The sequence below is a fragment of the Vicia villosa genome, linkage group LG2, assembly GCF_029867415.1.
Source record: "Vicia villosa cultivar HV-30 ecotype Madison, WI linkage group LG2, Vvil1.0, whole genome shotgun sequence".
NCBI classification, from domain to species: Eukaryota; Viridiplantae; Streptophyta; class Magnoliopsida; order Fabales; family Fabaceae; genus Vicia; species Vicia villosa.
The window spans coordinates 77832061-77856667 of NC_081181.1; the positions used below are offsets into that span (position 1 = coordinate 77832061).

General features: G+C 39.6%; 1 protein-coding gene across 1 annotated transcript; it reads left to right on the plus strand.

Moving 5' to 3' along the window:
- Positions 1-21757: 21757 nt before the first annotated feature.
- LOC131649409 (uncharacterized) lies at positions 21758-23155 on the plus strand. The gene has a single exon (XM_058919169.1). The coding sequence runs from the start codon at positions 21758-21760 to the stop codon at positions 23153-23155; it is 1398 nt and encodes a 465-aa protein (XP_058775152.1).
- The last annotated feature ends 1452 nt before the right edge of the window (positions 23156-24607 follow it).

Sequence of the window (24607 nt, forward strand, 5' to 3'; positions counted from 1 at the left end):
TTCATTTTTGGTCTGTAAGGGGAAGAGTTATGATGCTCAATCTTGAATTCCTTACACAATTCTTTCATCATCTTATTGTTCAAGTTTGAACCATTGTCAGTAATGATTTTGCTGGGAATACCATATCGGCAAATGATGTTATTCTTGATAAACCTCACAACCACTTGTCTTGTAACATTGGCGTAAGATGCTGCTTCGACCCATTTGGTGAAGTAATCAATAGCTACCAAGATGAAACGATGTCCGTTCGAAGCTTTTGGTTCGATCATTCCAATCATGTCGATACCCCACATGGAGAAAGGCCACGGAGATGAGAGAACGTTGAGTAGAGTCGGTGGCACATGGATCTTATCTGCGTAGATCTGGCACTTGTGACATCTCTTCACGTGTTTGTAACAGTCAGATTCCATTGTCAACCAATAGTATCCTGCTCTTAAGATCTTTTTGGACATTGCATGCCCATTTGAATGAGTTCCAAAGGACCCTTCATGCACTTCATGCATTAACATGTCTGCTTCGTGTCTGTCCACGCATCTGAGCAAAACCATGGCGAAGTTTCTTTTGTATAGCACATCTCTGTTCAGAAAGAAACTGCCAGAAAGTCTTCTTAGAGTTTTCTTATCTTTGTTTGATGCCCCAAGCGGGTACTCTTGAGTTTGAAGGAAGCGTTTGATGTCGTGGAACCACGGTTTATCATCGATGACTGCTTCGGTTGCAAACACATAGGCGGGCCTTTCAAGGCGCGTGATTCTGACTTTAGGCACATCATTCCAGTGACTGACTTTGAACATGGAAGATAGAGTAGCCAAGGCGTCTGCCATTCGATTCTGATCTCGAGGTATATGATGCAATTCAACCTTGTTGAAGAGAGTCAACAGACGTCTTGCATAATCTCTGTAGGGAATCAAGCCAGGGTGGTAAGTTTCCCATTTGTCTTTGATTTGATTGATCACGAGGGCTGAATCTCCATATATGTCGAGGATCTTGATCCTTAAGTCAATGGCTTCTTCGATACCCATGATACAAGCTTCATATTCTGCGATGTTGTTGGTGCAATCAAATAGTAATCTGGCAGAGAACGGGATATGAGTACCCTTGGGAGTGATGATGATTGCCCCAATTCCATTGCCAAAAGCGTTTACTGCTCCATCGAAAATTAGGCCCCATCTTGATCCAGGCTCAGAACCTTCTTCAGGTAACGGTTCGTCACAATCTTTCATTTTCAAGTACAAGACATCTTCATCAGGAAAGTCAAACTTGAGAGATTGATATTCATTAATTGGTTGATGTGCCAAATGATCGGCGAGAATGCTTCCTTTGACCGCTTTCTGAGCACGGTATTCAATGTCATATTCGGATAACAGCATTTGCCATCGGGCAATCCTTCCTGTTAAGGCAGGCTTTTCAAAGACATACTTGATCGGATCCATTTTGGAGATTAACCAAGTAGTATTGTTGATCATGTATTGGCGGAGACGTTTTGAAGCCCAGGCCAAAGCACAACATGTTTTTTCGAGCATGGAGTAACGAGACTCACAGTCTGTGAATTTCTTACTCAGGTAATAGATGGCATGCTCCTTCTTACCGGTTTCATCTTGCTGTCCAAGCATACAACCCATGGATTCTTCCAACACGGTAAGGTACATGATTAGTGGTCTTCCTTCAACTGGAGGAATCAATATCGGTGGTTCTAACAGGTACTCTTTGATACTGTCGAACGCTTTCTGGCAATCTTCAGTCCATACAACCCCTTGATCTTTGCGGAGAAGCTTGAAAATTGGCCCACAAGTAGCAGTCATTTGAGAGATGAATCTGGAGATATAGTTCAATCGTCCGAGAAATCCTCTTACTTGCTTTTCAGTCTTTGGTGCAGGCATCTCTTGAATAGCCCTGACTTTGTCGGGATCTACTTCAATACCTCTTTGGCTGACAATGAAACCCAAGAGTTTTCCAGATCTAACCCCAAAAGTACATTTGTTAGGATTCAAGCGAAGCTGATATTTCCTTAGTCGTTGAAACAACTTCAAAAGGTATTCAATATGTTCTTCTTCTGTGCTGGACTTGGCTATCATGTCGTCCACATAAACTTCAATTTCTTTATGCATCATGTCATGAAAGAGAGTAGTCATTGCCCTTTGGTAAGTTGCGCCTGCATTTTTCAATCCAAACGGCATCACTTTGTAGTAAAAGGTACCCCATGGGGTGATGAAGGATGTTTTCTCCATGTCTTCAGGAGCCATCTTGATCTGATTATAACCGGAGAACCCGTCCATGAAGGAAAAGACGTTGAATTTAGCGGTGTTATCAACCAGCATGTCGATATGAGGTAACGGAAAGTCATCTTTTGGACTGGCCTTGATCAAGTCACGGTAGTCAACACACATTCTGACTTTGCCATCTTTCTTCGGAACTCGCACTATGTTGGCCAACCATTGAGGATACTCAGAGGTGACAAGAAAACCTGCGTCGAGTTGCTTTTGAACTTCCACTTTGATCTTGTTAGCCATATCAGGGTGAGTCCTTCGTAATTTCTGCTTAACTGGCGGACATTCTGGCTTCAATGGCAAGTAATGCTGAACAATGTTGGTATCCAACCCAGGCATGTCTTGGTAGGACCAGGCAAACACGTCAACATATTCTTTGAGAAGGTCTGTCAACTTACTCTTGATATCAGCTTCAAGCAGCGATCCAATGGTCACTTCTTTTTTGTCTTCTTCAGAACCCAAGTTGATCTTTTCTAGAGGCTCTTTGTGAGGCAGAATGGCTCTTTCCTCGTGCTTAAGTAATCGAGAGATCTCGTCTGGGATCTCCTCTTCTTCCTCTTCTTCGGCTTCGAACACAGGAAACTCAAAGTTGGGAGAGGGCATAGGGTTATTGCATTCAATGGGTTTATCAATAGTAAATCTGCACATGTGATTTATATTTATTTCAGAAAATTTATGAATGCAGGAGTGTATGCAGATTTTTTTTTTAAAAAAGTATTTTTTTTTTTTTTTTTAGGATTACCATTTCCAGAAAAAGCAAAAAATAAAACGTATAATGTAGGGAATTCAAAATGACACTTTATTTATGATTCATTTTTGAAACAAAGCCCTAAACACAAACTCATTTGTCTTGGGCAGGACAAAGAGGGAAACTTTTTAAACAAAGCCCTATAGACAAAGTTATTTGGGCGGAACATTTAAAAGCAAAGCCCTATAAAACATCTCTCTGCTTTGGGCAAGGCAGGAGGTCAAAATAACAGCGAGGTGATTACTTTGAGCGGCGAACAACATTCGGAACGTCGACAGCTTTCCAGTAGCAACGAACTCCTCTGTGTATTATGTATTCAGGAAAATTCTCCTCAGAATTATCTTCAGTATTGACATTGACCGCTGGTCGAGCAGGATTTGAAGGTCCTGGTTTGTCAACCTTGTTCTTTGTAGAGTTGAAACGGTCTTCTTCTACTTCTTGAAGAGCATAAGACGAGTCACAATCTTCAGAATTTTCAGGATGTATTTCCCAGTCTTCAGGACGAAGAGACTCATTGTCAGCGACACTTTCCGAGTCAGTCGCGGGACCATCTTCCCCTTCATCTTCAAAAATGGCATTTATGTGATAATAACCATCTTCAGTATTATAAACCTTGGTAGATGCATTAAATCCGAAATCTTCAGTAATTTCAGGCTGCTGAGAAAACTGACAGGGCTGATAAGCCTCTTCTGGTTGACTATCATATTCACAGGAATCTCCCCATCCAGTTGGTTGGATATCTTCCATGGAAATCTTTGAACTTTCAGGTGCAGTATACTTCACCATATAATCAAATTTTCCACTTGGTTGTCCCAGGGTATCCCAGACTTCTGCAGGAATAGGCTCAATTTCATTGCCTTTGGATTTCTGTGACGGAGGATATGGTTCTTCTTGAGATATGTATCCCGAGTCATTGAGATAACACTTCCATTCTTCTTCAGAATCAGGTAAACCTTCTTCGATACATTCTTCGATAAGGACATTAACCTCTTGAGGAATCGGGTTAAGGAATCCTCCACTAATGAATGTTTCTTTGATCGGACGAAGGGTTTCATCCTTCTTGGTGCAGTTTGAGAATGTTGGTGAACATCCGAGACCTGCTCTGGTTTCATTTTTGGTAGGGATCACAACTTGCCCCCAGCCAGTGATAGTTCCATCTTTCACTACTTTTACTGCCTCTTTGTAAGAAGAGATTGATGCTTTCTTCTTGGAAGATTCGTCTTCTAAAGAGAGACCTTGGAACTGGGTTCCTTCCACATCATCAGCACCGATAAAAGAGAAATTGGACAAATGGCTCACCATCAAGGCTTGCTCCCCACTTATTGTTACCAATTTTCCATTTGTTACAAATTTTAACTTTTGATGGAGCGTAGAAGTTACTGCCCCTGCTTCATGGATCCATGGTCGTCCTAACAGACAGCTATAAGCAGCTTGAATGTCCATGACTTGGAATGTGATTTGAAATGTATGTGGACCAATTGTCATGGGAAGGTTGACTTCGCCGATAACAGATTTTCGCGATCCATCAAATGCTTTGACAACTACACCACTGAACTTCATAGGCATTCCTTGGTAAGACAAGCGAGCAAGAGTTGTCTTTGGCATCACATTCAAGGAAGATCCGGTGTCTACCAACACGTTGGACAAAGAGTCTGACTGACAGTTCATAGAAATGTGCAGAGCAAAATTGTGATTTCTTCCCTCCTCGGGGAGTTCTTCATCACAGAAGCTTAAATTGTTGCAAGCTGTTATGTTGGCTATTATCCCATCAAAGTGATCAACAGTCACATCATGGTCTACAAAAGCTTGATCCAAGACCTTCATCAGGGCTTCCCTGTGGGCTTCTGAGTTTAAAAGCAATGAAAGTATTGAGATCTTTGAAGGAGTCTGCATAAGCTGATCCACAATCTTGTATTCACTTCTTTTTATAAGTTTCAAAATTTCGTCAAAGTCAGGATTGACATTGGTTCCACTGGACTGACCAACATCAGTGTTTGTATTACTGACAGGAGTTTCCTCAAGATTCCCCACTGGCGTATTGACAGGATTTTGCATGGTTGCAGGAGCAATAGGCTGCTTTGGAGGTAGTGGAGTATACACACGTCCACTTCTTGTTACACGACTTACATCAGCAATGTTTACAACGGATGAAAGAGTTGGTAAAGGAACTTCTTGTCCATCCTTTATCATTGTGGCATTGTAGTTGTATGGAACTGCCTTGTCAGAGTTATAAGGAACAGGTCCAGGTAGACAAATGATCAAAGGAGCAATAGGAACCTTCGGCTTGTTGTAAGTAACTTCCATGTGCTCAGGCATGTTGAAATGAGGAACGATGACGTTAACTTTAGGCATTTCCGAGTTGATATCTGAGACTAAAAGCTCATGCGGATAACATCCTATCATGTTAACTTCATTTTCATCCCTATTTCTGTAGATCTCAATAGTACCATTTGTTAGACGCTGGCCTATAGATCTAGAGGGGGGGGTGAATAGATCTCACTAAGTTTTTACAGATTTTTCTACAGACTTGAGCGAAAGCGGTTCTGAATCGACTTGCGTCTATTCTGGACCGCTATTGCAAAGGTCGTATGTGTTTCAAAACCAAAAAGTAAGTGGAATTGATGGTGAAGTAATATGATAGCTAACCAATACGTTTAACAACTGAAATCCAATTAACTTCTAGATTGACAACTTTGATTTGCAATGCAGTAAGATTGGATTAAGCAAAAACACAAACACTTGGTGATACGTTCAAATTGATAGGATTCAAGTTGTGGTGAATTGTGATGTTTGTGCAGAACTTTAATTCACAATTTTAACACTCGAATCGTTGATCAATTTTGCACTTATAACCAATTATGAACAGAAAGTAAAAGAGAAAGTAAAAGCGACAAGAACACGATATTTGTTTAGGCAGTTCGTCGATCGTCCTCGCTACGACTACGTCTGCCCCCAATTCCAAATTGAAATTGGGTAATCTTTCATTAATGTTGAAAGTAGTATATACAAAGAAGATAACAAAGCGATAAACGATAAACCAATTATGTCGATCCTTTGAATCTTCTTCCCCCTTAATCTTGAGCCAGATCAAGGTTATCCAAGAGCTTCACTTTGATCCCTTTCTGCAGTGTCTTCAATTCCCTCGAACCCTTGTTCTTCAATCTTCAATTCCCTCGAACCCTAGTTCTTCAATCTTCACACTCAGCCGGATCCTCGATGAAGCCTCTTGATAAAAACCCCCAAGAACCACCCGTCGTGGAGGACAAAACCCGCAGATTTTATTCACCAACAAACCCCACAAACCTTCACCCACTAGGAATCTTCAATTCCGTTCCATGGACGTTATCGAACTCATCACTAACCCGCAACGCAAGAATGATTATGTGTAATTGTGTTGGAGATGATGAAGAACGAAGATGAGAAGCGTTTGTGTATCTTTCAGTCGTTGGTGTTACAGAATAATTACCCTTGAACAATATATATGATTGCATAACAGTTAGAAACAAGAAAAACTGATTTTTGAACTTTCTTGATCAGTTAGGTCGACCACTTGTAGTGCTTAGGTCGACCTAACAGAGCTTGCAGAATTTTGCTCCCAGTTAGGTCGACCTGTTGAAGGAGTAGGTCGACCAGAATCCTCTTCTGGTGCGTTCTGGGAACATTTTCTCAGATTAGGTCGACCTAGTTGCTATGTAGGTCGACCTAACAGACTGATATGAAGATTTCTTCATTTTGAGTCGACCTGAATGGTCTGTGAGTCGACCTAGCAGAAGTATATGGATTTTCCTTCATTTTAGGTCGACCTAGGTTGACAGTAGGTCGACCTAACTGCTGATTTTCTGCATTTTTCATGTCCAGCTTGTGTTGAGTCGACTTATATGCATAGTGAATCACCTTGTGCTTTCATGAGTGATCAAATTCCTCCTTGTTGTTTGAATGCTCATTTGAGTTTGCCATAAATCAAAAACATCTTTGAGTGTACTCTTGTATTCACAAACTCCCCCTTTTTGATGATGGCAAACCAATACTCAAAAGCTTTGGTAGTGAGTGACAAGGACTCAAAAGGCTCCCCCGTACTTCCGGCATCTATCTCTCAACAGGGCAATCTCTCAACAAAGCTCCCCCGTACACTCAGCATCTATTGTATCTATCTCCCCCTTTGACAACATCAAAAAGAGAAACAAAGAGAGCAGAGTAGGAGAGAAACAAGAAAAATAAAGAATACCAGTAGTCATAGAGATAGATAACATGTTTTAAAGCAAGCTAACAACATACATAGTAGTTCAAGAGAATTATAAAAGAGGACATAGAGTGCTACATCATATAATGTTTTTAACAACAAAACAAAACAAAAAGAAACTTAATGGCATGAAATGCAATGAAATGATGATATGATAACGATATGTCCTAACGCCTGCCCCTTCTTCCTCTTCCTCTTTGAAATGTGTGAGGTCGATCTTCTTCAACCTGTTCCAACAAATCCAGCACAGACATGTTGAGAGTGTTGAAGCTCTGGCTGATGTTAGCATGACGATGCAATGCCGTTTCCTCAAATTGATTCTGCCTCAATATGGAGTTGGATGCAAACGTCTCAAAATCGTTCCTTTGTTCCTGAACCAAGCCGTACAGAGATTGGTATTGTCGTTGTTGTTCCTCATATCTATCTTGTTGAAGCTGCTGCATCGTTTGAAATTGAAGCTGTTGAGTTTCAAAATTCTGCTGTTGTAGAAGTTGCATAGCTTCAAGCATAGATATTATGTTAGATTGATCAGGAGGAGGTGGAGCAGTGTATCCCCAAGGAACTTCTTCCTGTTGAGGCGGAACATATTGCCAATTTGGATCTGTGTCATGAGCTATGTCTTCCATGGTTTGATCCTCCTCATTTGCTATTTCTTGATCGTTTCCTTCTTCCTCATTTCCTACATTGTTTCCAAACTCCGTAGGATCATCATAGTTGTAGATAACCTTCCCTGTTCCTTTTTGAATGAGATAATATGTCTTCCTCACAGGATTCCAATGATATCCCATAAGAGTCAAGGTGGTTTGTGAGAATTCCTGGGATTGATGTACGCGAGTGTAGTGTAAGTGATCAAGTCGCATACCAAAGTGATTGACAATTGTTTGAATGATTGAACCATAACATAGGGCTGTAGTTTTCTGTTTAACTTCATGAAACTTAGCAGCAAGGAAGTGAGGCCAGTGTAAACGCGTTCTGTTTTGCAGCAGATACATGAGCACCACTTCATTTCTTTCAATTCTTGAATATCCTCCAGCCCTTGGTCGAATGATTCTTGAGATTACCCAGTTCAAGAGTCTAGGATCTCGCTTCAAATGACCAGCTGTTATTGTTTCATTTGGTCTATCAAATACGGAAGGATCTTTGAGGATTGACTTCATGTAGGCCTCATGATCATAGATTCCCGGTACATCCCCGTCTACCATACGGAGTTCATCACCAACGATTGTCAGACCAAAAATGCTAATCCAGACCCGTTTGTCAACAACATGTGATCTAGATCCCATTTTGAAACGGAAGTTACAACCGTCTCCTTTTGTAAATCCTGCATAGAAAGCCCTAACGGTATTCTCACAGTACGTGGTATCACATTGCAATAAGGGATGAATATTTTGATGTTCAATTAACGCAGCGACATCAGGGATATTCATGTTTTCGACAAGATTTGGATCATAAGTATATTGCTTAACAATTTTCCTTTTCATTTGCCACTTCTCAAAGTTTTCTCTACAATCAGGATGGACAAGAGCACTTACCGGTTGAGATGATGAACTGGAAGCAATTTCCTTTCCTTTTCTTGATTTTGGAGGCATGATTGGAGATGCTTTGAGTGAGAGAGGGATGATTTTTGATAGTTTAGAGATTGAGGAATTAGGGTTAGCCGTACCAAAAGAGATGAGAATGAGAGGGAATGCAAGAATGGAATGTTTTGAATGCATGATATTGGGTCGGGTCGACCTAACAGGCCCAAATATGGAAAAGTTTACGCAGTAGGTCGACCTAAAGTGATGTTGGGTCGACCTAACAGAAGTAACAATACAAATGACCAAATTAGGTCGACCTAATTTGTGAGTAGGTCGACGCAACTGGACCTTTTTGGTTTTTCTAAAGAAGCTTCTTATGTAGGTCGACTCAAATACAGGGTAGGTCGACCTAAGTTGCTTTCAATGATGAAAATGCCTTAGAAATGTTTCTATATGATGTATTTTTGTTTTGTCATTTGCTTGAATGCACAACCATTGTATGTTATGAATGAAATGATGAACACATATACATAAGTATTTTGAGAAGAGTAGATAAGAGCACATGAAGTCACTATAAGCATGTTAATTGATAGCATATTATAGCATCAATAAAATTTTTGGAAGTGAACAATAAACATGTTACCGCTTTCTCAATATGTAGGTGTTTTGTCATCATTGTGTGGAGTCTTCTTGTCAGTGTGCCATACTCCTAGATTTGATAATGAATTGTTTTGATGGAATGTTTCACAGGTTGATTCTTGCGAAAAACTTATCTAGTATCAATTACTCGATGTTCTCCCGGATGCGGGACATAGTCCCAAACAATATTCTGCTAAGAATAGGTTTAAAATCTCTTTGCAATGCAACTTGCCAATTTGCACATCAAGTACTGCGTCCTATGTGTTTCTCGGAATATCTGTATTTGTAATGTATCTCATACATTTGCTATGGCTAGGACACCTACGTTTCCTTTGCCAAGTATGATTCTTCAAACTGTCTTCATAGATGACATACCAAGAGAGATATGCCTTCTTTTATGTGTCTTGAACATCCTTTATCAATGGGATCATCACCTATCAATGATGTCAAGACACTTTTCCTGCAAGATTAATTTAGAGTGGAAGGTCCCCAATCTTCATTGGGTCCTAATTGGTGAGTACATAATGTGTTGCACTTAGGTAACCATTGAAACACTCCTTTAGGGACTAAGATTCTCCTAAATTTGCACTTTCCAATGGTATGACCCTTTTTGCAACAATAATGACAGGTAATATGATGAGAGTAAGCTGTCTGGCTAGTTGATACTTTAGGCACAAAAGTGTATTTACTATATAAAGGAGTATACGATCTTTTGAACTTGTTTGGATCAACTGCAAAAGTCACTTTTGGTTGTAGAGCCTTGTCTAACTTGGCTTTTAAATCTCTCACTTCTTTTTGCCAAATGTGACATGTCTCACAACCAAACCATGATGTAGGATCAATATCAACTTTATCCTTTTGAATGTCTAACATAGATTGTTTTAAAGCTTCCATATCCTTTTCGGTCTTCTCAACTTTTGATTCAAGGTATGAAAAGATTTTCTTATTTGAGGCCAAAAGTTTGAAAGCTTCAATTGCATCTCTATGTAGTTCTTCAAAAGCTAATTTTAATTGATCATGAGATACCTTATCTACAAGTTCAGGTTTAAGATGACTTACACGTTTCTTTTTCTTGTGTTGATGAGCTGTAAGACATAAGTTTACCGATTTTTCTTCATCGCTTGATGAGTCTTCACTAGATGAATCACTTTCCCATGTTATGTAGGCTTTTCTAGATTTGTTGTGACCTTTTCTTTGGTTCGTCTCTTTCTCCTTCTCAAGGTATGGACAATCCGGTTTGTAGTGACCGACTTTGCCACAATTGAAGCAAAGACCTTTGATCTTTCCATTGTTAGAGTCATCTTGGTTGAACCTTTTTGATTGCTTTCTATAGTTGATCAATCCTTTGTCAGAATGTTTTGCTCCATTTTTCTTTATATACTTGTTGTACCTTCGCACAAACAGTCCCATTTCTTCATCATCGGAGTCTTCGTCATCACTAGTCTCACTATCCTTTGGCTCTCGTTTTGAGGTCTTGGAGCTCGAAGCTTTTAGAGCTATTGACTTCTTCTCTACCTCTTTCTCCATGTTCTTTTCTTTCTTTGTCCTCTTCTCATGCATGTCAAGGCATTTAAGATGCTGTTCATGTTCCTCTAGTTTACCAAAGAGAGTGGTAATGTCTAAAGTGTTGAGATCATTTGCTTCCTTAATTGCTGTAACTTTGGGCTGCCATTCCCTGTTCAAACACCTTAAGATTTTGTTAGTAGCAACTGCATTGGAAACAGGTCTATCAAGAGAATTTAATCGATTTTTCAGGTGAACGAATCTTTTCTGCATGCTTTCGATGGTTTCACCATCTTCCATGTGGAAAAGTTCGAACTCTTGAGTTAACGTATTGATCCTAGCTAGTTTGACATCATCCGTTCCCTCGTGGGCAACTTGCAATGTGTCCCACATAGCTTTAGCTGATCTACAATGGGAAACGCGATAGTATTCATCAACTCCTAGAGCTGAGATTAGAATGTTTCTCGCTTTCCAATCGTATGCATATTTCTTTTCATCTTCAGCATTCCAAGTATCTTCTGGTTTTGGAACAACTGCACCAGCTGCATTTGTCATAGTGATCTGAAATGGACCATTGACAATAGCTGTCCAGATGTTCCTATCAATTGCATTGATATGGACACACATACAATCCTTCCAATAGCCATAGTTTTCTCCGTTGAAAACTGGAGCTCTATTATGAGCCCCTTTAGGTCCAGAAGCCATCTTTCCAATAAGTGTTTCACGTAGCACGGAATAAACCAGAGCTCTTGATGCCACTTGTTAGACGCTGGCCTATAGATCTAGAGGGGGGGGTGAATAGATCTCACTAAGTTTTTACAGATTTTTCTACAGACTTGAGCGAAAGCGGTTCTGAATCGACTTGCGTCTATTCTGGACCGCTATTGCAAAGGTCGTATGTGTTTCAAAACCAAAAAGTAAGTGGAATTGATGGTGAAGTAATATGATAGCTAACCAATACGTTTAACAACTGAAATCCAATTAACTTCTAGATTGACAACTTTGATTTGCAATGCAGTAAGATTGGATTAAGCAAAAACACAAACACTTGGTGATACGTTCAAATTGATAGGATTCAAGTTGTGGTGAATTGTGATGTTTGTGCAGAACTTTAATTCACAATTTTAACACTCGAATCGTTGATCAATTTTGCACTTATAACCAATTATGAACAGAAAGTAAAAGAGAAAGTAAAAGCGACAAGAACACGATATTTGTTTAGGCAGTTCGTCGATCGTCCTCGCTACGACTACGTCTGCCCCCAATTCCAAATTGAAATTGGGTAATCTTTCATTAATGTTGAAAGTAGTATATACAAAGAAGATAACAAAGCGATAAACGATAAACCAATTATGTCGATCCTTTGAATCTTCTTCCCCCTTAATCTTGAGCCAGATCAAGGTTATCCAAGAGCTTCACTTTGATCCCTTTCTGCAGTATCTTCAATTCCCTCGAACCCTAGTTCTTCAATCTTCACACTCAGCCGGATCCTCGATGAAGCCTCTTGATAAAAACCCCCAAGAACCACCCGTCGTGGAGGACAAAACCCGCAGATTTTATTCACCAACAAACCCCACAAACCTTCACCCACTAGGAATCTTCAATTCCGTTCCATGGACGTTATCGAACTCATCACTAACCCGCAACGCAAGAATGATTATGTGTAATTGTGTTGGAGATGATGAAGAACGAAGATGAGAAGCGTTTGTGTATCTTTCAGTCGTTGGTGTTACAGAATAATTACCCTTGAACAATATATATGATTGCATAACAGTTAGAAACAAGAAAAACTGATTTTTGAACTTTCTTGATCAGTTAGGTCGACCACTTGTAGTGCTTAGGTCGACCTAACAGAGCTTGCAGAATTTTGCTCCCAGTTAGGTCGACCTGTTGAAGGAGTAGGTCGACCAGAATCCTCTTCTGGTGCGTTCTGGGAACATTTTCTCAGATTAGGTCGACCTAGTTGCTATGTAGGTCGACCTAACAGACTGATATGAAGATTTCTTCATTTTGAGTCGACCTGAATGGTCTGTGAGTCGACCTAGCAGAAGTATATGGATTTTCCTTCATTTTAGGTCGACCTAGGTTGACAGTAGGTCGACCTAACTGCTGATTTTCTGCATTTTTCATGTCCAGCTTGTGTTGAGTCGACTTATATGCATAGTGAATCACCTTGTGCTTTCATGAGTGATCAAATTCCTCCTTGTTGTTTGAATGCTCATTTGAGTTTGCCATAAATCAAAAACATCTTTGAGTGTACTCTTGTATTCACACCATTATCCAGCAGCACTTGGAGATCTCTTCTCACAATCGAACATCCGTGAGGATCCACACAACATATTCTACAGGAACCGTATTGATGCTGGCGAAAATTCTGCCCTCGACAAAGAGTGGCGTGCATTTGTACCAAATCTGCTCTTGAGAAGTTGATATTATAGACTCGGTATTGGCCAGGACATCCATATACCATGTTTACAACATGCCCTCCATGATTGGGCAGCGGATTTGCTTGCACATTAGGATTCAAATTTCTGAAAGAGAGGAGATTAGATCTAACCAACCTCTGAACTTCATATTTCAAAGCTATGCAATGCTCAAGATCATGGCCAGGTGCTCCTTGATGATAAAGGCATGAGACCTCAGCTTTGTACCACCATGGAAGTTTCTCAGGTACTGGTGGTGGTGCTCTAGTTTGAACAAGACCTTTTTCAATCAAAGCAGGGTACAATTCCGTGTAGGTCATCGGAATCGGATCAAACTGTGGAGCTCTTTGCACACGATTCTGATTGTTGTTGAACTGCTGAGCCTGTGGTCGAGGCTGTTGTTGTTGAAACTGCGGGGTAAATCCCGGATTCGGTGCTGTATTAACTACTGGCGCAATAGCAGCTACCTGTCGTGGACGATTAACATTTCCTCTTGGCCTCCCTTGGGATACCATGTCAACACTTTGTTCTTTCTTCTTTTGGAAACCACTTCCGAACTTTTTGGTTCCGCTTGAAGATCCACCTTCTTTAGTTAGACGTCCGGTTCGGATTCCTTCTTCTAGACGCATCCCCATGTTTACCATTTCGGTGAAATCACTTGGAGCACTAGCAATCATGCGTTCATAATAAAACGGGCCAAGAGTATTCAAGAAGATCTTGGTCATCTCTTTCTCTTTTAACGGTGGATTAATCTGAGCAGCAGTTTCTCTCCATCGTTGGGCATACTCTTTGAAAGCTTCATGATCTTTCTGAGCCATGGATCGAAGCTGATCTCTGTCTGGAGCCATATCCGAGTTATACTTGTATTGTCGGACAAAGGCCTCACCTAGGTCATTGAATGTTCGAATATTAGTGCTATCCAAACCTGTGTACCACTTTAGTGCGGCACCAGTCAAACTGTCTTGAAAGTAATGGATAAGCAACTGATGATTATCTGCATAAGTAGACATCTTTCTGGCATACATCACAAGATGACTTTGTGGACAAGAACTACCTTTGTACTTCTCAAAGTCAGGGACCTTGAATTTAGCAGGTATTTGTACACTGGGAACCAAACATAGCTCCTGGGCATTCTTTCCAAACAAATCTTTTCCACGGATAGCTTTAACTTCCAGCTGCATCTTGTTAAACTGCTCTTGGAGATCTTCCACAAGATTACGCTGATTTGTGCTATCACCTTGATCATGATAAATCTCATTGCCATCATACGGAACTGTGTGAACCGTAGGGGTCGGAACTGTCATCGTGGGTTGAGAAAGTGCCATAGTGATTTGGGAAAAAGTTACCCCTGAATGTGGAATAAACGCCGAACCCTGTGCAGCAGGCGCTTCAGTTGTAGCTGTTTGAACCCCAGAGAAATTATGGCGGAATCCTGTACCAAAGCTGAAAGGCGGGCCCCAACCTTCTGGCATGGAGAAAGATGGAATACCGAATGCAACTGTAGAAACCGGAGTAGTGACTTCAGATGTTACTGTCGCTTGACTGTTAGGTGGCGGCGGCTGATTCTGTGCGGCCATTAAGGAGTCAACCAGAGTCGTGAGACTTTCCAACTTTTCCTGAAGGGTGGTCACTGTACCACGGAGCTCAATATTCTCTTGTTCAGAGTGTTCCATTACTCTTCTTCTACTTGAACGAGTATTGTATCTGTGATCTGATTGCGAGCGCGGTCGAGAAACTTTGAGACGCGACAGCTTGACGATCTATTGGAGAAAGATCCAAAAGATGAGACTCTATACAACAGACTCGATATGCAAAATGATGTATGCAAAAAGAAATTTATGATTTTTCCAAACATTTTAAAGATTATTTCCTTGCAAACATTTGAACACAAACAATTTTTTTATTTATTATTATTTTTTTTATTCAATAATGGGAAATGTTACAACATTGGAGCGTAGCTCCTTACAAAAGCAAATGATAAATAAATAAAAAAAAGCTAAACAAATCCTAAGCATCTTCATCAGACGAAGAACCAAATGCATTGTGCAGCTTGAGCTTCATGATTTCTTTCCCATAGTGAGCTTTCAATTCGGCCTTTTCAGCTCTCAGCTTGTCAACCACATTCTTCCAATTGTCAGGCATCGGAGCGTTGCTTGTCGAGGCTTCAAGATTTTTCTTGCTTTCTTTGATGTATCTTCTGATTGCGGCATCTTTCCGACGGATCTTCTCATCTTTGTTCATGAGCCATCCATCCTGATAATAGAGAGTTTCTTCATGTTCTTTCACTCTTTTCTTCAACTTTCTATTTTCCACATCAGTTCTTCGAAACTTTTCTTCCCAAGCGTCTTTTTCTATCCTCATCTTGGTCAAAGTGTCTTGGTATTCCTCCATAGCGGGAATGTTGGGTCGTTGTGATACTGCAGGAAACATGGGTTTTTCATAAGCATAAGGCATTTGAAACTCTTTTACTCTTTTCTTTACCCAGCAGGTGTAGGCATCCATGGCAATGCAATTTCTTTCCTCACCTTTTTCTTTCCATCGGACGTCGTACCAAGCTTTCACCATTCTCGCTTTCAACCTTTTAGGATTATCCCCTTCTCGGTAGAAGTAACCTTCCACTGTAGGACCAATGGGTTTAGTTGAATTTGCATACCCGAGTTGTCGTCGGGCTAGGACCGGGTTATAGTTAATTCCTCCTTGTGTACCAATGAGGGGTACGTTGGCGAATTCTCCACAACTTTCAATGGTTTCTGTACCGCAGCGAGCCAAGGTATACCACTGAATATCATTATTAGTAAGAGACATAAGTCTTTGAGACCAACGTAAACCTTCTCGGTTTTCCGTGAAAATGGGAGACTTAGGTAAGTGTGAAACAATCCATTTGAACAACAGAGGTACACAACATACAATAATTCCACCACCTTGGTGATTCCTATGATGGACAGAGAAATACATGTCACCAAGCAGAGTCGGAACGGGATTTCCATTCAAAAAGACTTTTATGGCATTGATATCAACAAAGTCGTCGATATTGGGAAACAGAACCAACCCATAGATGAGCAAGGCTAAAACAGCTTCAAAAGCTATCATGCTACCAGTTTCGATGAAATCAAAGGCTTTCTTTATTAGAAACTGTGAAGGCAAACCTGGAAGGTTTCCTTTGGTAGTCCAATTACTCTCTATTTCAGATTTCTTTAAGTGGGTACCTGTTGCAATGACTGGTGACTTAGGAATGGCTTCCAAACCATTGAAGGGTATTTTGTCAGACACAGGAATACCCAAAAGATTGGCATATTCTTCGAAGGTCGGTACCAACTGGTAGTCTGGAAAGGTAAAACACCGGTAGACGGGATCATAAAACTGAACCAGAGTTTTGAGAAGTCCCTCATCAACACGAGTGTTCAAGATAGGCAAAAGCTTTCCATGGCTTTTCCTAAAATCAGAAGGATCTTGTACAAAAGATGCTAACTCTTTCAGTCTTTCCACATTAGGCTCTTTGAAACCGTACCTCTTGGTATGCCTTTTTTCCATAACTTAATCCTATAATGTTTGCAAAGAAAATTCTCTAAATTTTTTGGAAAAATCATGTTTTTTATGGAAAAAGATGGGTTTTTTAATGGACGTATGAATGTATGGATGCATGGATGCCACATATTCAAACATGGTAAAGCAAACATGGTAGTTCAAACATGGTAACGCAAACAGGGTAACGTGAACATGGTAACGCATACATGGTAACACAAACATGGTAACGCATAAGTTCAACGGTCCAAAGTCACGAGCATGAGGTCAGAGAACCAAAAATGGGATAGTTCTAGTTAATCACCTGCATGACATGTTCTACTGATACGTCAGAGTCTACATTTTTCTTTCGGATATTACCGGCCTTCCACAATTAAACTCATGAGCCAGTAATATTCTCAAGAAAAACTCGTCTGAGTGTGGTTCTCCGCATGACAACTAATCCAAGTCTTCACCTGAATAGTTTCTGCACCACAACCTAATAAGGCCAGGATGGGTTGGGGTTCTACGGTCTCTCAGCTTCTACAGTTCAATGAAAGCAACAATGTCTTCGCAATTAACTCGCTAAACATATATTACAAACAAGGAACCTCCACTGAGCGGAAGGATTCTCACGTGCACCTGCACATGACTATACCCTCCACCTAATTTCTTATGTGTACTTAATCCGGGTTAGGATTTGTCCATAATGTATCACTTGTAACAGAACCACACAAGTAACAGAACCAAAAAACCAAACAAGTAACAAGAATAAAATAAAAACAAAATATATAGAAATAACCCTTCCTTTGGAAACAATAAAAAGATGGTCCCCAGTAAAGTCGCCATTTTTCTGTCGCGGGGAAAAATCGTATGTCTTTTTTCGGGATGAGACACCTGATGCCTTCTTTGGGCTCGAGTGCTCAAAAAAAGATTTTTCTTTTGTACGGACCAAACTTTTTATTATTTCCAAAGGAGGAAAAGGAAAAAAGCTGCAATAACCTAAAAGTGGGGGGAGAGATCTTTGGGTAAGAGGGTTGGTTATACGAAGGGAAGGTATTAGCACCCAACGTATCTATAGTACTCTATAGGTTTCTTTTCTTTGTTTTTCATTCCATGTTGTTGAGAGGTTCTGGTGAAATAGGTGGGACCTAAGGTGTTTGTTTGATTATGCTCGCAAAGATCATCGCGATCCTCTGCATACATATCCCTTAGAGGGAATCAGAGCATCTGTAGCTCGGGGTCTACGGGTGCTAAGGTTTGAATGGTTTTTTTTGTTTTGTTTTGCTCGCCAAGGATCGACCTTGTGCCTACGTATTCTCAAAGGGATGTTGAGAAAGTCAGAGCAATCGTAGTTCCCACTTATGCTAGTGGAAGCAAAGGAAAATAGACAAATGTCGTCTAAATGCTAGATGTATCTAATCTATATCATCACATACATCTATTTAATTTTGTTTGTTTGTTTAACCAGCCTTGTGGCAAAAACTTTCAATGAAGTCAGCCTTGTGACAAAAAGTTTTGATTAATCAACCAGCCTCGTGGCAAAAGTTTCAATGAAGTCAGCCTTGTGACAAAAACTTTGATTAATCAGCCAGTACGGTGGCAAAACGGTTTGATTGATTAGCCAGCCTTGTGGCAAAAAGAAGTTTGATTGATTAGCCAGACTTGTGGCAAAAAAGTTTGATTGATTGATTGTTTGTGATGATATATGAGAGATACTCCTAGCATAGAGATGAAAAATGTCTAATCTCCTAGGGTATTTGATTTGGATATTGGGATGCTTATAAGAAGCCCGTGGGTCCTTGTACGAAGCCCAAGAGGAGGCTATCCGAGGGTCCTTGCATTGTAAGCCCAAGAGGAGGCTATGGGAGGGACAATCCAGGGTCCTTGCATTGTAAGCCCAAGAGGAGGCTATGGGAGGGTCACTCGTTTGTACAAAGCCCAAGGGGAGGCGTGGTATAGTTGGTTTGAGCTCTTAGAGCGATTTCACCGGGAAACCATACTCTATGTCCTAACCTAAACTAGGGAGATTCTTTGCACGAAGCCCAATAGGAGGCTATGGGGAACCTAGTGTTGTACTAAGTTGAACAAGCATATATAACACAATCACAAATATGGACAAGTACGAACAAATATGAACAAGTACATGAACAATTATGAACAGTTATATGAACAGTTATATATGACAAAGTGTGTGTATATAATGGAGTTTAAGAAGGAAATATACCTGTAAGCATGCTCCATTTGTATACACGGGACTCGGGACTCATACTCGGGGAGAGGCCCATTTGAGTTTATTCAAAAGCTGTGTAAATAGGTATTTACAAAGAGGCTTGGGACTTATACCTACATGGAGGCCCATGGTATTTTTGGGAAGATTTACAGAAAACCTTCATTTTTGATTTGTTATTCAAAGTTAAAAACAAACTGATCGAGGAATGTACAAAAATGTGTATGTACAAAAAGGTGTACAATGAAATACCTAATTTCATGTACGGGAATGGGACTTATACAATGAAATACCTGATGATTCTGAAGTTTTTGATTGGTGATGAGTGTTGGGATAGTTCATATGTGACATATATGAGGTGTTGGAAGTGTTAGTTTGGACAGAAATGATCTTGAATGGATTTTGGCATGATAAGGCTCAATTTTGGTTCATGTGGAAGTGAGGTAGTGATTCTGAGATTTGAGTGTTTTTGGGGTGTGTGGATGGATCAAACACATCTCATATGATGTTTAGAAGTTGTTAGAACCATCACTTTGGCCAGAAATTCAAAGGTTTGGAGGTTGAGTTTTCTACCTCTTTGAAAACTATGAAACTTGCAATTCAAGAAAGAAGAGAGAAAACCTATAATTGTGAGGTTTTGGTGTGAATTGAAGAGTGATTTGCACCTCTATTTATAGGCCAAGGTTTCAGAATGAAGAGCTTTGCAAGTTGATCAAAGAATGGTGATTTGGCTTAAGAGATAAAAAGGAATCTTTTACATTTAATGCAAAATGGTTAAAGTGACCAAACCATGGTTAAAACTCTTAGCTTCTTATCCTCTTCCATTCTGATCTCAAATCAGAAAAATATCTTCAATTATTGCCTCTATGCATCATTATTTGGATCATTTGGCAAATTGGTTCATAACTTTGCAAAAATGGCTTGAAATTTCAAGTGAAATGGTCACTAATGTCAAAATTCAAAACCATGGTTACACTCCATATCTTTTCATGCTCTTGGACATTTTGGAAAGCTCATATTACACACTTCAAAACCCTAGTTGAAAGTTTCTTCAAGATCTTTAAGGAAGTGGGTGAAAAAGATCCATAAACTTTGAAGAAAATGAAGTTTTAAGTGAAGTTTTCAAAAGATACCAACTTTGAAGCTCCATATCTCTTAAATGGTTGATCTTATGGAAAAAAAATTATATGTGTCAAAGTTGTTTATTGGATCAAAATCTACAACTTTCATGTTGGAAGTTTTTTTCAGTTTGTAGGTGAAATTTTGAGAAATTCCCTTCCAAAGTTTGGAAAAAACCATGAAAAAAACACTTAGAAATTTTTCTAAGTATGAAAGTCAAACTTTGACTTTTTGATTCTTGATTGATTTTCTTGATTTTTCTTGATCAAATGTCTTCATATATCATATATTGATGATTCAAAACTTCAAAAGTCATGGTTGACCAAAATTCCCCAAAAGTCAATGGTGATCTTGTGCAGTTGACTTTTTCAGACGAATCGCGTTTTTGGAGAATTCAAATGAAACAGACTATCCTCATCAAATGAATGGTATGAATGGATCACATTGAAGCATTAGAGGATATTGAACCATGGTTTGAGTTGTGGCACGATGTCCTGATTAAAAAGTCAGTTGTTCAGTGAATTAGGTCAAAAACCCTAATTGTCGACCTGATGAAATTGATGACTGTGGATCTTGAATTGAGATGTAATTTCCATTGGATATTGTCATAGGGATTATTTGAGGATGATTGAAACCTTTGATTGACTCCTGGGGGTTTTAGGGTTTCCCAAATGTGATCCCTGATTTCAGTCCCTGATAGTTCAAAACCCTAATCTGATGATTTGAAATTTCACTGTTGATCAATCCTTGTGTAAGAGATGTTATGAGCCAATGGATTAGGTCAAAATGATGCACTTGGGGTCTTGAGGTCATGTCCCAAGTCATTAGGTCAAATTTCTGAGCAAAAGCCAGGAGTATGCTATCTTCAGTCAAAACCCTAATCTGGTTGGTTCAGAGCCTTTGAGCTTGTTGAAATGAATCTCTGAGGACCAAATGTTGATTGTTGATGAAGATGATTCATTTGAAATGAAGGGAGAACAAAACCCTAATTGATTGTTACTTGTACTGGTGAGTGATTTCTTGATTAAATCCTGCTGAGTCACAAGTAGCAAACACAAGCTATGCAATTTGTTAGAGATGCAAATGATGCATATGCAATGATATGAGGTGGTATCTTAGGTCAAAAATTGGGGTATGACACTAATGTGTCAAAGAAGTCTACCCAACTCATCAGAACAAAACATATGGATACTATATATCATCCCCCAAAGAACCTTGTGGTTGACAAAGTTTCTACTGTGAAGCATGGAACTCCTGAGCTACCAAGTGCATACATACTTCTTCAGGATCTGAGTACTATACAAGTTGAAATCTTGAAGAACAAACTAAGTATTTACTCCTATGAGGCGTTATAGCAATTACAGTGTCTAGGGAACTACATTTTGAATAGGAAAAATAATTCGGATTTAATGATTGGTCAAAATTTAAATTTCCCCTCCTAGTACAACCCTTTCCTCTATTCTTCCCAACTCTCTACCATTCATACTTGGTTGGTCTCTTACACTTCTCTCATCTCACATCCGACAACGAAAACAACCAGACATCTCGATCGCCTCCAACATCTCCCTCAATGTGGCAACAATCTATCCCTCAATTTTCATCAAAAGTGTCCACTTCCGCTGCTTGTGAACAAGACGCTTCTAATGTCCCTATTAACCCTAATGAGATTCTTGAGATCACCCCTTTGCAGATGGTGACTCCATACGATCTCGTGGCAAAACGGCCCAGAACAATGCATGCACGGAGAACCAAAGAAATAGCAAGGAGACCTAAAGAGAACAACTTTGTTCAGACTTCTCAATCGTCTGTTCCTCCACCCAGGGAAGAACTAACCAAAGAAGGCTCTAGGTATGATCATAATGCCATTGTTAAAATTGTTACCCATATCTTAACTGAGAATAATGCTACATCCAGGACTCTTGTCCCTCTAAAATATGTGCTTCTTGAGTCAAATGTCATTGCTGGCACCTATGTCCCAACAAATAATGATAGGAATGCTGGCACCTATGTCCCAACAAATAATGATAGGAATGCAAATGTTAATGAAGGAAATGATGCTGTGAATTTGAATGTGCATGTGAATAAAAGAAATGATGGAGTAAAAGTCACGGTTGGTCAGGATGATTATAGTGTTGATCACAATGAAATTCTTGATGGTGTTGTGCACAATGAAGAGGCACCCTGCAATGTTTATACTAATGAGTATGTAAACCACACTAAATATGGTCAAATTGAAGAAAAAGAACTAGAGGCTGACAGAGTAATCAACCTTGAATATCTCTCTGATGATGACCTGGTTTCTTTTATCAATCCAAGTATAGCCAGAAGGCTATTGAGGAGGAAAGGAAAGCAAGCTGTAGTTGAGGACTCTCAGAAGAAAAGGGCAGTGGCTAAGCTCACTTCTGTTGGACCCAAAAAACCATGGAGCAAAGTGGTGCCTAAGAATAGAAAGGCCAGAAGCACTGCTAAGAATGAGTCAGATTCTTATGTTGCTGTGGATGTCAATAACATTCATCCTAAGAAGAAGGTCTCTACTAGCAAGCTTGCTGCTAGTGTTCCTGAAGCACATATTGATAATATTTCCTTTCATTATTCCTACAGTTTTCTCAGATGGAAATTTGTCTATCAGAAAAGACCGGCCTTAGAGAGAGAACTTGCTCAGAATGCTCTTGAGTATGAAGAGATTATGAATCTGATTCATGAGACTGGACTGATGAAAACTGTGACTCTACTCTCTAAGTGTGATGAAGTCCTTGTGAAGGAGTTCATTGTGAACCTACATGAAGACTGTGGCAATAAGAAAACTAATGAGTATTTGAAAGTGTATGTCAGGGGAAAATGTGTGAATTTCTCTCCCACTTTGATCAACAAATTTTTAGAAAGGTCAAATGAAGCTCAACCAGAACTGGAAGTGTCTGATAATCAAATGTGCAAAGAAAGGGAATTTATATTTTTGAACAAACCTTAAAGCATGCTGGTAGCTATAGGGTCAAAGGCCCCATTGTCTCCCCTTCCCTTATTTTTGGAATCATCTTAAATCAATTTCCCAATATTCTGAATGACAAAGATTCTGTGTGCAAAAGAGCAAGTCCTTTAATCTTTCATCATAAGCTTTTTCAAGGAACACATGTTCCTGATGTAGTCAGAACATTAGCTGGACCATCCAAAGAGAGCACAATTATGATTAAAGATGCAATGATTGCAATACTCAGAGAGACATGTAAGGAGTTGGAGTCCAAAAAATTGACTCTTGAAAAAATGATCAACTCCCTTGAAATGGATGAAGGAGCTTAATCTGCAGATACTGATGTGGAGGAACAGGGTGAAGATGATGGTGGATCAGACAGTGAGATTGAGAAAGAAACCAGTCCTGATGAGGGCACTAATGAAAGTGTTGGACTCAGTAGCTCAGAGTCTGAAGACTGAAGCAAATGTGTATGGTGATCTATCCTAGTGTGGTGTTTTGTATTTTTTTTGTAAGAATGCTTTGGCAACATTTATGGTAAAAAGGGGGAGTAATGGTATGGTACTGTGTTTTGTTGTTTTGCTTGTCTTGGACAACTAATTTGTTTATTCAGGATGAAGCTTATAAGTTAACTGGTATGTGTTGGTAAGTTGTTTTAACTACTCCTTCTAGTTTATATGTGTGTGTGTGTGCTTTCTCTACTACAAAGAATCTCTGATATGGTGTGACAAGTTGTTTTAGCCAAAAAATTGCCAAAAGGGGATATTGTAGATGTTTTAAATTTGATGTATTTTGTGGTAAAACATTCTTGGTGTTTGCGTGTGGAATTATGCAGGATTGTATGTTTGAGCTAGTACAATTTTTCAATGGATGTCATGCTCGATGTCATGACATTTGTGCTTGACAGTAGTAGTTATTACCTTTTAGTTGTGAGGTTTCCTTATTTATCTCAGGTCTCTTTTTAGGAAACTATATTGTGTGTAGTTTGATTTGTGCTAAAATATCTCAAATTACAGCTTATGTGAACACCCTGATGATGTGGAAATTAGGTTAACATGGTTAACCCTAATTTATATATGGAAGGCCCATGGCCCAAGTCCTTCTGCCTACTGACTATAAAACGTCTGCAAATCCTACTTTCAGAGGTAGAGTTGTTAAGCGAAACGATCTTCATACTCTATGTGTTTCCACTGTGTGCGTGTTACTTGTGATCCAAACAATTATCATGTTGATGATTGCTTTGGATTAGTATCTCTTTGATTGTGTATTGTGAAGAACCGTAGATCTGTAGCTGTCTCTTGTGATCCAAGCACTTGTCCTTGATGATTGCGTTGGAATAGGTTGTGTGTGTTTATTGACACTCAAATCTTTTAAGCACGAGTGTGTGTCTTTTGATTGAAGCTTTTAAGCAGATTAAGGTGTGTTTTTGAAGAATGTCTTCTCACTGTAATTGTT

Coding starts and splice junctions, on each gene's coding strand:
- LOC131649409 (XM_058919169.1), top strand. CDS start 21,758: ATGTGGCAACAATCTATCCCTCAATTTTCATCAAAAGTGTCCACTTCC.